The sequence below is a fragment of the Ictalurus furcatus genome, chromosome 22 (genome assembly GCF_023375685.1).
Source record: "Ictalurus furcatus strain D&B chromosome 22, Billie_1.0, whole genome shotgun sequence".
In the NCBI taxonomy this organism is placed as follows: domain Eukaryota; kingdom Metazoa; phylum Chordata; class Actinopteri; order Siluriformes; family Ictaluridae; genus Ictalurus; species Ictalurus furcatus.
This window is the reverse complement of record NC_071276.1, coordinates 1,810,112-1,825,999: the sequence shown is the minus strand read 5'-3', so window position 1 is coordinate 1,825,999 and position 15,888 is coordinate 1,810,112. Positions and strand designations below refer to the sequence as shown.

The window sequence follows — 15,888 nt, the reverse complement described above, 5'->3', positions numbered from 1 at the left end:
GGAGTGGCCTCTATGGACAGAAATGGACAGATCCTCCAGATGTTCCAAAGGAGAAACTGTCATGACTGAGCCAGGGTAGCGAAAAGCACAGCTGGTTGTCCAGAACCGCAGCGATGCTGCATGCAGTGTTAGACGGTGTGATCTGAGAGTTGTCCAGGACTACAAGGTTGTGTTGTACTTAGTAGTCTACACATCGAGTTCCTGAATTGGTTTTACAATGATGTGTAAACGATCGTGCTAGCTGGTTCCCACTAGCTTTCGATTCTTATGCTTATGCACTAAAGTGTTGGTGAGAAAGGAGGTTTCTTTTCTCACCGCCTGGACTGAGAAGTAATTTCAAGGGAAAATACTCCGAGGATTTCCGAGCACAGGGTTCATTTATCGGTCTTTGAGAAGATCGAGACTTTTGATCCTGCCGAGAGCGAAGGTAACCCTCATGGCTCTGAGCATGGATCTACTATTAAGCAAAAAAAAGCAGGAATGAGTCACTGCTACTATGAGAACAGCTCATGATGGGAGCTCTGTTTACACCATCACCTTTATAAAGCCTCAACTGCACAAGAGGAACAGATGGATCAATGAGGAGAAGACTATTACAGCGAAGTCTAAATATAAAACCAACAAGGCAAGGCTTAAAGCCGAGTGTGTTTCACTTTACTATAAGAAGCTGTTTGGGGGACGGGGGTGGGGGTGTTGTTGGGAAAAATCGACCACTGGATTGATTTTTCCTTCTTGAATGAGAACATCGATTCTGTTCTAGCTACAAAACAGTGAGTAAAAACATGCAGTGGTTCTGGGACAGGCTCCGGATCCGTCAAGACCTTGACCAGGATCAAATCCTTACTTATTAACAAGAGGACCAATGCTTAATAATCGTCTAGACGTCCTCAGAGGACCACCAGGAAGCAGTCCACCGTTAATGAGGGGATTTATTCAAGAAAAGATAAGCGAAGGACAAAGATTACACTTGAGCAGGAAGGTCATCGCCATGGGCAACAACAGTGAGTCATCATCACTTGGTTATCTTCTTACACAGTAACTAAAGCGTCCAAACGGGTGGCGGTGATGAAAGGGGCTAAAGGGCTTTGAGTTCAGATTTTACACTGCAAGAAAGAAAGGACAGAATCCCCGCAGTTCAATAGCGAAGCTGAAGAGACGTGCTGTTCAGCTTAATGGTCTCCAGAGCGGAGAATGCCGTCTCAATACTGAAAAATCAGACATCTCGCCATGATGTTCCAGAGGCAGGGTCTGAACACACTCGAAACAAGTGCACAATAAATCACCAGGATCATAATCAATCACTATCGAGTGGACGGCATCCAATCTCAGCCTGGATTGCTCTTGACTGATTCATTTCAGCGCCGAACCCGAGACCTGAGCACGAGTGTGTCATCATGTTCGGCTAATGAAAAGTGAAATGGAGCCTCATTAACAGCATTAGGCATTTTAATTAGCGTTTACACTCATTTGGCACAGGGTTGTTGTTTTTTTCCCCTAAATGTAACGTACAAGCGAGAGTAAATCCAATCCGAGCACGGAGAAGGGTATAACCCTGACCGCCTGAAAACACAATCACGCTCTAATTAAACACAGAAGGGTGTGTTTCCAGATGAGTGATGGCTTTTAAAAACTTGAAATTCCCCAGTGGAGTGTAATTTAGACTGTCAAGATGTCTGTTAATATTTCATTCCGTGGTTTTGTGTGCGTGTGTGTGTAAAAGCACGTGGGTGTTTTAAAAACCAGGTGTGAAGTCAAATAAGGCTCAGCAGGATTTCGAATCTCTTAAAATGATATTCAGATTCCTCGGACAAGACAAAGCAGAAACAAATGAGAGAGACAGAAATGCAGATGGAGAGAGACAGACAGGCAGAGAAAGATGGAGAGAGAGATGGAGATACAGAGAGGGACAGAGGAACAGAGAGAAACAGAGACGCAGAGAGACAGTCAGAGAGGGCGTGTGATGTGACACCACCGTGGTGGAAAACTACCACCTACCACTACTACTAATAGAGAGCATGAGAGACAAACAGGCAGAGAGAGAGAGAGAGAGAGAGAGAGAGAGAGAGAGAGAGAGAGAGAGAGAGAGAGATGGGCAGAGAGAAACAGAGTGACAGACAGACATGTAGAGAGAGACAGAGAGAGACAGGCAGAGAGAGAGACAGATGGGCAGAAAGAGAGAGACAGAGTGACAGACGGACATGTAGAGAGAGACAGATAGGCAGAGAGAGACAGACAGAGAGTGCGACATAGAGAGAGGTATATGGGCAGAGAAAGACAGATAGAGAGACACTTAGACAGAGAGAGGCAAAGAGAGTAAAGAGAGTGAGATTATAAATTACCACAATCCTCTGGCCATGCTTCAAGCCACAAATTAAATAATCAGAGAGCGAGGGAGTGAGAGAGACAGAGACAGAGTGAGAGACAGAGACAGAGAGAGAGAGTGAGAGAAAGAGCTTGTAGTTGATTTAAGGAACGCTGCCAACAGATAAATATTCCTCCGAGTGTAAGTAATTACATCATTTACAGGATGCTTGTTTACGTTAAACAGAGACGGGTTTCGGAGTGGGACATGGGGAACGCTATAATATATTATATATAACGAAGCGTAATGGAGTCTTTGGAATAAACGATCATGAAGAAAGTGTGTTTCTACGTGGTAACGTGCTGACGATAAACGTCTAACCTTTATTCACTACGCTGTGGAATTCTGGATTCTGATTGGTCAGAGGGTATTGATTCATTTCCACAGGTTTACGTCAGCGTGCTCGTTCTGATCCGTTATCGTTTCTATAGTAACAGCTCGTTCACCGGGAATTGTTTGGCGGATGCTAATAATAAAAGTGATAAAAGCGCGAGTGATCGCTGATACGGTAAAATACAGTTCTGTGAGGAGATGTTTACTTAACAGCTACGGAAGGAGTCTCCAGTGTCAGCGCTTTGTTACAGTCAGAGGTAAAGCTGTAACCTGTGTGTGTGCGTGTGTGTGTGCGCGCGCTGTGTAATGATTCTGTGTAAGCTCTTCAACATCAGTAAAGCAACCAATCCAGCGAGGCGAGGCGAGGCGAACACACGAGGCGTGCTTCAGTAACTAAACGCTCAATTCTCACACACGCTGAGACGAAGATCTGCTCACATCTGGCCATTTCAAATCACTCAAAGAACCAACGACTGAAGTGCATGCTGGGAATGTTTCTGTGTTTAAAGCCTGCAGTTACATACTGTAGTGTTTGGAGGAAGCGCAGGAAGTGGAAATGAGAGAAGAAAAAAAAAAAAAAAAAAACGAGGAAAGAAAGACAGAGAGGTAAATAAAGCACAGAGCCTTCCACACGCCATCTGTTCACGTCATGCTTTAGAAATGCACATCAGTGGCTGAATATGGAATATATTTACCACACACACACACACACACACACACATCTTCCTGAAATATCTAAAGGCCAGTGAGGTTCTCTTCAATAAACCCCGCTGATGTTAATGATGAGCTTCTGAAGGTCTCGGGATGTGAACACAGAGACCTTTCAGATTTTGAGATGCCACGTACGTACCCACACACACGCACACACACACACACACACACACACACACACACACACACATACACAGCATATGAGTCACTCTGAGCACCGGAGTCAGAGACCCTCCAGGTAAAAAGTGGTACTTGAAAAACTGGAAAGCGTTCTAAATTGAACATAATGAAGGAGTTTTACGTCCATCATTATTATTAAAGTCATACTTAATTAGTAATCAATTAGACGAACCATTAATCAGATTTTAATGTGCAAGTGTGTATTAGATCTGTAAAGACCGGACCAGGAATTGATCAGATGACATAGTGAGGTATCATCTCTATATTTATACGTATATATTATTATACATCAGGTTTAGAATATCTACTGAGCAGAAAAACTAGAAACTAAACTAATGATTTATTATACCAGTCATGAAGATTAGACAAGCTATTGATTAGATGATCAGTTTAATTTAAGTGGCGTACAGTATATTGAGAAGAATGGCTGTAAACGAGCCTGATGATTGATTAGACGCATTATTGATTATCCCGGGCATTGAGATTAGACTAGCCATTGGTTATATTAGATCGATTATGAATTTAGGCTAATTATTCATTTTAAAAAAAAGTACTGAGAAGACCTGCTAATAAATAGTTTAGGTATGGATTGATTACATATGGTACTGATTAGACCAGGCATTCATTCTTAATAGATGAAGAACTGAATCTAGTTAGTACTGATCAGAATAGCGTGTATAGATCAGACCGTGTACTAATTACTATTACTAGTAGAAGGTCAGACCGGGTACTAATTACATTTGGTACAAACAAACAAGACTTACATTATAGGTACTAATGCAAGCTGTGTGTTTGTAGGATCGGGTACTCGCTGGACTAGGATTGGATTAGATCATACATTGATTAGACATTAGGGCAAGAGTAACACATTCAGTATCGTGTGTTTACAGCTCAGTGTGAAGGTAAAGAGTGTTAGAGCAATTATTTTAAGCTCTGTGGAGTGTGTGTGTGTGCGAGTGTGTGTGTAGTGGACAGGGAGCTCAATCTTAACTGGCACCCTTTTTTGGCATACATAGTGGAAAATAACAGGTTGTAGAAGGCATTTAATCCTCACTATGGAGTACTCATGTGGCAGTGACATGCAGAATGTCATCCATATATCTATATATCTATATACACACACACACACACACACACACACACTCTACAGGACACAAGCACTTCATAAGGATTATAACTGATTTATTTGAACCTTGAGTGTATTGCAGGGGTAAAGAGCTGCATCCCAAACGGCTCTGTATTGGACACCGAGTGCACTATGGTGTAAACCTCTCTTATTCCACACCTGTGTGTTATAACACTTACTGAGCCGTTTGTGACGCGGCCATTTATTTATTTATTTGTTTGTTTGTTTTAATTTGCACGCGCACTCACCTCTTTCTTGACGTTGCGGAGCAACCTCTGCCGCGTCTCGGCTTCTGAAATCGCGGAAAAGCGTTGAAATGACATCACGCCGATTAATTACCGGTAATTAAACTCAGAAGAAACGGGGAGCAAAAGCGCGGTTTTCGGTCAGTGTTAAACTCTCACTGCTTACGACGAGATGATTTCCTCCTCACCTGTCGTCGCGGTTGCCATGGCTCCGGTGGCTCGAGCCCAGCTGCGCTCGCGAGTCCCGGAACAGGAGCGAGCGCGGGGCTCGGGCGCGTCTTACATAAGCCACGCCCTTTAAAGAGACAGGCGCCCAGAAATCTCTAATTAAATTTCAAATTCTTATTCTTTTTTTTTCTTTTTTTTACGTTAGTGTTTCTAGGGTTGCCTCGAATGATGCCTCAATGCCTCAAATGTCTAGTTTTACAATATCAGTCTCACAACCATTTTAGAAACTAACCTAAATAAAAAATACAGAAGACCAGTGGTTTTCAAAGTGGGGGCCGCCAGGGGGCGCCCGGGGGGCCTCAACAATTTGGTCGGAGCCATCAAGCCCATCCCTCCCACTAGTATGTTTTCTCTTTCTCACTCTCAGACAACCACACACACACACACACACACACACACACACACACACACACACACACACACACACACGATCAATTCCCAATGTAATGTAATGTAAAGATGTAAGATGTAATTATTAATAAATAAAAGGGGGATATATTCAGAAGTCTGTATTTTTAATGTGTTTTAAAGACATCTTGCAAAAGGGGGGCCTCGGTCAAATTTTAATGACATTTTTGGGGCCTTGCCCTGGAAAAGTTTGGGAACCCCTGCAGTAGACCACAGACAAGATACAATAGGAAGGCTAATAATAACTTATCATTGAAAATATAACTGAAAATTCTAGAAATGTTGTCTTTCAGTGTCACCAATTTTTACATTTTACGAACCGCATGTGTTCCTCTGGGTTTTACTCAGGCTCTGGTAGTCTAAACACTCCTCACACATTTGTTGTGTTTCTGGGACATTGGCTCACCTGGAAAATGAGAACTTCCGCACAATAGCACAATAGCAACATGTTAGCTATTAATCCACTAATTGGTTGATGAAACCATCTTCAGTAACCACTTTATTCCAGTCAGGGTGGCTGTGTCATCCCATTCACCAAGAAAAAAACCTGACACTGGAGAATCCATGTTTATGTGCCTTGTCAAACGCCATAGGTGTCCCAGTGTAAGAGCTCTTACTAAAGGTAAGTATAGGGATGTTAATGTTATGCAGTAGTGCACGTACATTTTGCATTATTCCACCCAGTAGGCACACCAGTAGGCATGAATTGTTTACTTGTGCAGCTCTTCATATGTGGAACTGACCTACATCAGTTCTGAAGACGACTCCAGAGCACCAAAACTGTCATAAACCTGGACTCCAGAAACTTTGCAGGAGTCTGTGATTGTTATGATGGTTTGTTATCTCCCGCTGAGACAAGACCTTCAAATTGTTTTTTTTTTCGTAGCCCAGGGCAGAACCCATGTGAATACCGAGATGATTTCTAGAGTCATAAACGCACAGCTTAATCGCCTTTGTGGCCTGAGAGTGCCCTCATATCGGGCTTCTTAAAATTGTGTCCACATGGGTTGTGCTTTGAAATATAGATATGCTAGGAAAGGAAATAAAAGCCAGAGCGCATGAAGTTAATCTTCATCTCCATTAGTGTGCTAGACCTCATCACCCCTGAGCTGGCAGAGCCATAAGAGCAATAACATTAGAGCAATATTCACCTGAACGAAAACACAAAGATGTGAAGTCTGATGTGAAGCACCACACCACCATCCCGTTGGTGTGAGTGTAGTCCAGTTTCTTTCTTTTCTTTTTTATTTAGAGTGTAGCTATTTCTTTTTCCAGTATTAGTCTGTAAGCTATAACAGAATGTTTTTATTAAACAAATCGTGTTTAAATGTATTTTCTTTGGCAGAAAAAAAAATTGTGACAGAAATGTTTGTCAAGTGCACAATAAAAAGACAGGTCTACAGAATGAAGAGGTATAATTGATTATACTGATTTGAAGTGGTCTGATTAAAAGGGATTATTCGAGGGTGGCGTGATTGATGATAAAGGCCATACCCAGCTAGAACACAGGTTCTTATCCCTGGTCCTGGAGAACCCTTTGTCCTGAAGATTTAGTGTTTCACCTGATTCAACATAGGAAGGGCTGTTGATTGGTTGAATAAGGTGTGTTTTGAGACACTGTAATCATTGCTTTATTAATACTTAATGAGTAATTACCCAGAATTCATTACTACTTAATAGTAGTGACTTGGATGTTAATATTGTACTCATTCGTTCCTGTTTTCAGCCCTGTTTACTGTTGTAATCCATCACCAAATATTTTTAAGGGCCAGTATAAATCAGGGCAGGCTGGCCCAATGATAAACGTCCCATAGATGTCTAATAGTAAATGGTAATGGATGTCTGTGCCCAGACCAGGCATGGGGCTTAGGTACATAAAGTGTGGTGTAGAAGCCATTATTTCATACTCTATACTTAAACACACACACACATACATACACGCACACACACACACACACACACACACACACACACACACACACACACACACATCAGTTAGGAATAGCTTTGTCTTACTGCTTACACTAACAATATCTTCTTTAATTAAAAAACAATGCAGACAATGGTATAAAAAATACACTGTAGAATGCTGAATTTGATCTGTTGTTAAGCAGCTGCTTTAGTGAGATGGACAGATGGTGTGTGATTGACGACATGTGTATTGATTCATGTGAAACCAAATGACCCAAAATGACATTTCAGTGACATGGTGACATCACACCCACGTCGTTCTCAGACCTACATGCTGAGAAAGTGCATTTATATATATATATATATATATATATATATATATATATATATATATATATATATATATATATATATATATATACAATATAATTTACAAATCTTGTGTATGGTATCAAATCTAAAAGCCTTTTTTTGTTTTTTTTAAATTAATCTGTATTATTATTCATGCATCTGAGTTTAGGTCTGATTCTCATTTGTATGGTTTATGCAGTTAGGTAATACCTTGAACCCTCTAGCACTTGCACAAACTCGCATTTGACTCTTCAGTTTTCAGGTTATGACTCGGATTAGTTAGGTTAAACGTAAATACAGGATACATTTAGGATCTCATGATGTTATAGGATGTTTAGAGCTGGCTGTGGTTGTTCCTACACCGCAAAACCATGTCAAACAGCGCCATCTGCTGGAAAACCCCAACACTACAAATTATTTACTTAAATGTAAGAATATGTTCTCTCAACCAATTAAAAATAATCATCTGTTTCCAAAATTCAATCCTTCGTCAAATGACGATGACGTGACGTGAGTAAGCTATTCATTCTTTGCTGAAGAGCAAAAAAAAGTGCACACGTTTAAGAAGGAAGAACTGAGTATTGCATACAAAGGCATTATTCTATATTAATTGTATTAGTACTGTTTGCGTTGCATAAGTTGGTGATTTAAATTGGCCACCTTGGGGAACTATTCATATTCAAATGGGTTAGAGTTATGTTCAAATAGCTGTATCATATTTTTGCTTACAAAAATGAGCATATCTCTTGGAAAATAAGAGTCACTGTGAAATTTCTTGTTACTGATGACTCCTCGGCTCAACCCATATAAATCTCACATATCGATCATTTTGTCCTGCCTACTCCAATTTACAATAATTCGGTGTCAAAATACTCAGGAAAGTGCCAATCGAACCCCCAACCCCGGAGGTGTGAGGTGTGAGGAAAGCGTGTTAACACCATCACTACTGTGTAGTGAGATACTGAGGTGAGAATCTCGCTAAACTGTTGGAGAATTCAGTCAGAAAGTCCAGTTCTGGAACGTCACCACAGAAATCTCAGTGCAAAAAAGTTAACATATAAATGTGTATGCTTTAAAATTTAATAATAATAGAAAAAAAAGAACATTCCTAACAAAACTACAACATTCCTGCAGTTTTACTTGGACCCTTAAAAATCATGTTGAACTGTTTGTTGGTGTTCTAATTATTTGCACAAAAAAAAGGATGTTTCTTCTTTTTGCTAATAAAAAATGTGTGTAAGACCCATTCTTCCCACCACTGTTTTTTTTTTTAAAATTTTATTTAAATAATTCTTTTAAACACTTGTTGGTTATAATGAAATGTTTTACATATAAGATTTGTTTTCAGTTGGGTATTTATGCACACGAGTATAAAGAAAATCAGCGTTTCAGAAAACTTTTGTTGGAAATCCGGTTGGAAATTTTTGGTTTGGTTAGGCTTATGCAAATATTTACACACAACTTCACTAAAAGATTAATAATTGAGGCCCAGTGTTCCTTTTTTTTTTTTTTTTTTAACTAAGAAAGAATTTCAATTAGAGGATTTGATCTTTTTCCTTTTGGATTTTTGTTATATATGACAGTTTCAACATAGCTCTTGTTTTGCTTTTTTCCCCACTTCAGCTTTTTATGAGAAGTCTTAGAACCAAGTTAGAAAATTCATAATAATTAAAAAAAAAAAAGTCTGTGACTGGTAAAATGATAGCACACGATTATTATTATTATTATTATTATTATTATTATTATTATTATTATTTTATTATTATTGTCTTTTATTACTGTCAAGCGTGAATGTCATTAATCTACACTGGTATAACAATGTAAATTAATAAGAATAATGAAATAATGATCTAAAAAAAAAATGTTTTTAAAATCCCACAGTGAGCTCATAACTCATCAGAAAGATCAAGTAACTGCTGCATGTGTGTGAGTGTCCGCTAGGGGGCGACTTTCACATACTGAATGCACTTAAATGAAACATGATACTGTGTGGATGGATGGATGGATGGACAGATTAATGGATTGATGATAGATTGTAGAGAGATGAACGGATAGAAAGTTGAGAATATATTAAATTGAAAAAAAAAATCCAAATAGTATTATATTTCATTTGCACATTACCCAGTTACAGTGCTTACATCCAGCTCTGTGCAGAAGCCTTAGGCGTCCTGTTATTTTATTTAGTAGACATTTTGTTATAGATGTTTATTTTATGACTTCTGCATTATTGAGTCAGTACAAAATCATTTCACAGTGACATGACAAGCTGTGTTTTTATTTCTATTAACTTCAACAGACAGAAAAAAGGAGAGGCTGTAAAAAATGAGAGTCTTATTCCCTACATAATATACCACAACCCACTGCAGTAAAACTCTCCACTAATACACGACACCTTTAATATTTCCATTTCGCACATTTCACTCAGGATATATAAGAAATATTAGATTTAGATTAAGGAAACTGTTCCACGTAGGTATGTCTGTGATGGAGGATGATGTGATGCGCAGAAGAACAAACCAGACAGGTGTAAAAGACTGAAGGAGTGATGAAGTACACCTCATTTGAGAAAAAGCCCTTGGCGTTCTACAGGAGAGCGTCAGGAAGGCTGATTGACAGGTTGCTCGGCATTACGAGTAGGAAATGTGGGCATTATGAGTGACAGGTGTGATTGGTCAGGTATGGCTTTGCCTGAGGAAAGAGCTGTCAAGGGGATTTGCGAGTGAAGGAGCAGGAAGGTAATAGAGATGGACACTGTGCAATGGTGAGAATACACATGCCACATCACGGCCTCACACACACACACATACACATGATATCTGTGACTGAAGTTACTACCGAACTACTGTTTCTATTGAATGTGCCAATTTTTCTACGGTACATTCTCTCAAAGCGATGAGAAAACGCACCACCTCTCACCCACACCAGGCCCGGACGCCATCTGACACCGACCCAGTATCTGACATCAGAATGTGTTCAGGAAGAAGACATAACTGAGCATATGCTTCTAGCAAATCTACACAGAAAATCAATACACTTGGAAAGCAAGAGCCTCATGATTTAACTCCACTGGACTTTATTTTCTCTACTGGATTACATTTTACAGGTTTTTGACATAGAGCATAAATGAAGTAATTAACCAAAGATCAACCACCAGGCCCTGGTTTAGAAATAACAGCAGTGAGTCACTTGGGAGCCAAAAGAGTCTATTCTTATTAGAGTCAAATGACCTGACTGACTCAAAAGGGTCAAATTTCCCACCACGACCTTTAAAAACTCTACAGTTTACATGATATATAAATGTGAGCATTTCCGAGGTGAGTATTCCTTTAACCGTGCGTTTACAATGACCAGAAGCTCCGCTGAGGACAGTTTCTCGGCTCTTCTCCTCCATCATTAGCCAGTAAAGTCACTCGTGGCCTGATATGGCCGTATTTCCTTTCACAAATGTAATTGCGAACAGAGAGCTGTTATCAAGTGCTGGATGCGCAGGTGAATAAAAACCACTTAGAAAACCTATGGAGTAAATGTGAGCGGGAGTGGACGACACTCCTGCAGCTCTCTCATGGATTCTGTGACAAATCTCATCCGAGAAGGAAGTGATGATGATGTCACATCCACCTTCACTCAAATGCTACACGATATAGACGTCGATAAGACTGTAAATGATAAACGAATACTTCTGGATAAGACAAAATGAAATATTGGAACTCTGAAGCATTTTGGTTAATGACACAATAATGCGAAATCCCATCCTGTATATTAAAGATTGCAAGCTTTTCCGATCTTTACTCTGGACCGTTTTGGATTGGATTTTGGTAGTTAGACGAGCCACTTTGGCAACGTTTGCGTAAAACGTTCTGTCTCCAGATCCAGCCCACAGATCTGATTTCAGAAAACATTCAATTCATTATGCGATAAACTGCCCTCATGGGGAAACGTCTCGAAACCGGTTTGGACCTTTTTCTTTATTTTCATGTCAGTGTATATAAAAAGCGTGACGTGTCTACGCAAGGGTAAAATTGTAGGAATTCTAGGTAAGGTGTATTCAACTAAAACTTTGGAATGACGTAAAATTCCTTGCTTAGAAAGTTCGTTAGCGATTCGTTTAAACAATAAAAAAAAACACAAAAAAAACAAGCCATGTTGTTAGCGCACCAATGAGACAAGAAAGAGTAGCTAAGCTAATGTCTCAAGCCCGGTAGCTAGTCTCTGGTCTGATGCCTTCAGCTAAATAACTTACATCAATGCACATGACTGGCTGATACAGAACGTTCATGTTTACTAAACTATGGCCATTTTTCCCATGTGTTTATCATTATCTTCTACGGTTTTGTCCTTCAAGAACTTGCTTCAATCCACTGAAACACTTTGACATCCAGACCGCTTTTCTCCTGGTCTCGGTAGTACGGATAATAGTTTTTGGGATTTCACCCCAATGGAGTGGGATCTAAGGGGACTAAGTGGTAGAAAGCAACAAGCTTGACTTGAATGAATCATGTCCAATCAGAATCCAGAATGCAGCAGCGCTGTGGTGTAACGTCAGCTGTAACTCATTACCGAAGGAACTTGTGAGAAAAGCTCGTTCGCATCGATAACGATGATGATGTGAATGATCAGAAATGAAGTTTGTGTTGTTTGGCTGCGCTTCCATGCTGACCACACACCTGGCTGCGTATCGTCCGTCCGTCCCTCCGTCGGCCGTCAATCTCTCCCTGTGATCGGAGTAGACATACACAAGAGTCCCTGAAAGACTTCCTGTCAAAACGATGTTCTTTTATCCGTACACGTCGATTGCTTTGGGGAAATCTCATGCTGTTGAGCATGAACCGAAAGAGTAAGGTCTTAAAAAAAAGAACAATAAAAAAAACAGAGGATTGTGGGAATTCTTAAACTGAAGATTCTTGTAATGCTCAATGTTAATTAATGAATGATTTAATGATTTGAACTTTATTATATGTTTTGATTCACATTGCTACTACTTTTAATCACAGGTGAGATACATGTTCTATGTTTAGTTGTAATTTTTTTTATAAGTTAAGTAATTTGTAGTATTTTGGATTGAACTGTGTCAGGTTAGGGTTTTTAATGACTGCAGGATGACAGTTACATACTGAAGAACTCATCATCGACAGTGAAAGAACATCCTGAGGATCCAAAACGTCTCCAGTTGTTCCTCGGTGTGACCGATGAGAGTAAATAAAAAGCTTGTATATGGATTTATCCACTTGTAAGCCTTCATGGGTCTTATTATTTCCACCTCATTGGTTTCTGGTCTTTCCTCATGACTTGCTGTTGCGTTCGTGTTTCTGTTGCATAGATGTGCCTGAAATCTTTACAAGCCAAATTCTTTCATGGTTAATTACCAGTGTTATTGGTTGTTATTTATTGAAAGAAGAACGCTTGGATGTCATTTGTATTGATATTTGACCGAACGGTTATTTGAGATGTACTGAGACTGCTGGAGGTGATTTTGTTGCTAAAAACGACTCAGAAGTGGACAAATTAGTAGCTGAAATAGGTTTATTCATAGCTGCCCAGTGGACATGTTGGTTCTATAGCCAAAGAAAAAAATCCTTACTTCCTTTCCCATTAGGGGTGTACGTTTAAACGTAACGAGCTTCATGGTGGTGCGACACACCTCAATGCGCCTGCTGCACCACACACATCTACCTTTTGGTCGAATTATTTTTCTAGGAATCACGAACACATGATAAAAACCACACTGACAAAACCAAGCAAAATCCCATTGATTCACGTAGCACATAACTCTTCCGCTAACTACAGGAGTTCAACATATCTAGAGAAAATAAATACACTAGCCAAACTCGATTAATAATAGCTTTTATACACAGTGTAAGGAGAACGTTGCCGCTCGTACCTGAAAACAATGACTTGTTTTGGACTTTTGCGAAAGTGCAAACTTGTTTTTTGTGCCCTACTCCGTATTAATGCACTAAATTACATAAATAGCTCACGGTATGTTATTATATTTTGTTAGCTATGACATTTTAGCCTCATCAGTTACGTTTCCAGGCAACTAAACCAACTTGTCCACGCTTGTTTTGTGCAGAACAATTTGGAAGCCAAGCGGGAAAATGGTGTTTAAAACCCGAGCTACAAGAATTCAGTTCATCGAATCCATTCATGCATCATTCTACACTAGAGCGAGGCTTTTAACCTTGTTGTCCCTTCAATTGGCAATTTTGTGAGCCACTCTGGGGGAGTTTGCAATCTAAGTGACCTGATACCGAGCACCCATCGGAGATACGGGTTGCAGACACACAGTCTGTGGCGGTAGATTCGGAGCTGTGCTGATTTCGCACGTATGCGCTCAGCTCCATCCTGGAAGTCTAACCTCATTTCATGCACTGCACTCGACACAGTTTCCCTATCCACTTTATGCCTCCTTCAGTCTAGCCCGTGCTAAAAGCAGCTGATTTGATTCCAGAATCGCATTTTATTAAGTTTAGCTAACGAGGCCCGTTCAGAGCTATTTCACACAGTGGGAAATTGCGCCAACGGACCATGTTGGACACATTTTCCAGCCTTAAAAAGTGGGGAAAAAACAAAAACCAGTAACTAGGACCTAGATGCCAACAGAGTGAGTGGGGACACCTCCACCGCCAACATGTCACATACCGAGTCCTTCTTGTTACCAAGTCATATGCCAGAAATAGCGTTAAAACATACTTCAAGTGTCCTGCTGTGTCCTTCACTCTGAATCAATTCCAAAATCAATTCGAATCTCGGACAGACAGACAATCGGAAAAAATAACGCCTCCACCACCTACTGATGGAGGCAGATAAACTGGAACTGAACATCAGTATGCTCTCGAATTTCAGTGCACGTTTTAAACAAACTCCACATGTTCGGAAAATTATACTTAATATGAAATTTAAAAAGGAAAAAACACACCATCAGTGTTTAAATCATTTCAGCTGGACACTGGATGTAGCTGGAATTTTATAAATACTTTAACAAATGGAAACAGTAACATGAAAATATATACAGTATAATAATTAATTCAGTACTAAAGCTAAAAAAAATTATACAAAAGATACTTTTAAAAATATTCTCCATTTCATTTTAATGTCACTTGTGGGAAAATGATGACTTTTTTAATGACTCATCCTGATCCAGTCTTGTGTTCGTCCAATTAAATTCCCTCCAGAAGCTTTCTATATATAAACCCCGCCCTCAGGGGTGTGTCTTGCGCTACTATCCCACTTTATGAGCCGTAAACATGGTTTACTTTTCAGTCGTGCTTCTTCCTGTACACTTTTCCCTTTTAGAGTCATCACTTTGGTGGAGGATAAATGGTTTGAGTTCAGACTTGGCGGGAAGGTGTAGCATGGCGGATCTCGAACCTGATTGGATGTCGTGTAAATCAGTCAAACGCTTAAGCGCGACTTCCTGTTTCAAAAGGAAATATGTTGAGATACAGAATCTAAATGTGGATAAATGATACTTTTAAAAATGACTCAAGGTGCACAAGTACTGTAGACTCAAGCTTTAAAGGCCCACTACATGCATCTTTCTAGATAAAAGATGTAAAGGTACTAAAGGTACTAAAGGTGTACGCTCATGTAGATGGTACCTCTCCGGTGATCAGGAAAGGTTTAAACTTTCTGAGAGTGAACACTGTCTGAGCTAATTTAATAATAAAGGTGTCAGTTTCACATTGCTGGTCCACGGTTTTTGTGTGTGTGTGTGTGTGTGTGTGTGTGTGTGTGTGTGTGTGTGTGTGTGGGATTCAGTATAACTGTAACACAATACTGTCTGTGTTAAAACACCCAAAGTATGTTTGAAGTGTGAAAGATTTCATTCAGCACTCAGGTAAATCACCACCATCAACAATTTTAATGCTGCAAACATCCTCGTGCAGTCCTGAGAGCACGTGAGAGATCCAATAACTGGAGCGTTAGATGAGCATTTACTTTATTTTAATCTCATCCGGTTGTGGCCTTCCCGCTCGCGCGTACGTGTGTGTAGATGGGTGTGAGGTGGGTGAAAAAGTGAGAGTGAGTGAGAG

The 15,888-nt window shown here is 39.9% G+C and overlaps 1 protein-coding gene across 3 annotated transcripts in view; it reads right to left on the bottom strand.

The window, feature by feature from the left end:
* sgsm1a (small G protein signaling modulator 1a) overlaps positions 1-5,605 on the bottom strand; it is a 25,969-nt gene extending 20,364 nt beyond the window's left edge. For 2 of the 3 annotated variants that reach the window (XM_053654265.1, XM_053654266.1), the window contains exon 1: positions 4,961-5,605. In XM_053654265.1, coding sequence (XP_053510240.1) covers positions 4,961-5,035 — 75 coding nt within the window. In that variant the 5' untranslated portion in view covers positions 5,036-5,605. The remainder of the gene's footprint in view (positions 1-4,960) is intronic. The other variant, XM_053654267.1, reaches the window with a different exon arrangement.
* Between the last annotated feature and the right edge of the window lie 10,283 nt (positions 5,606-15,888).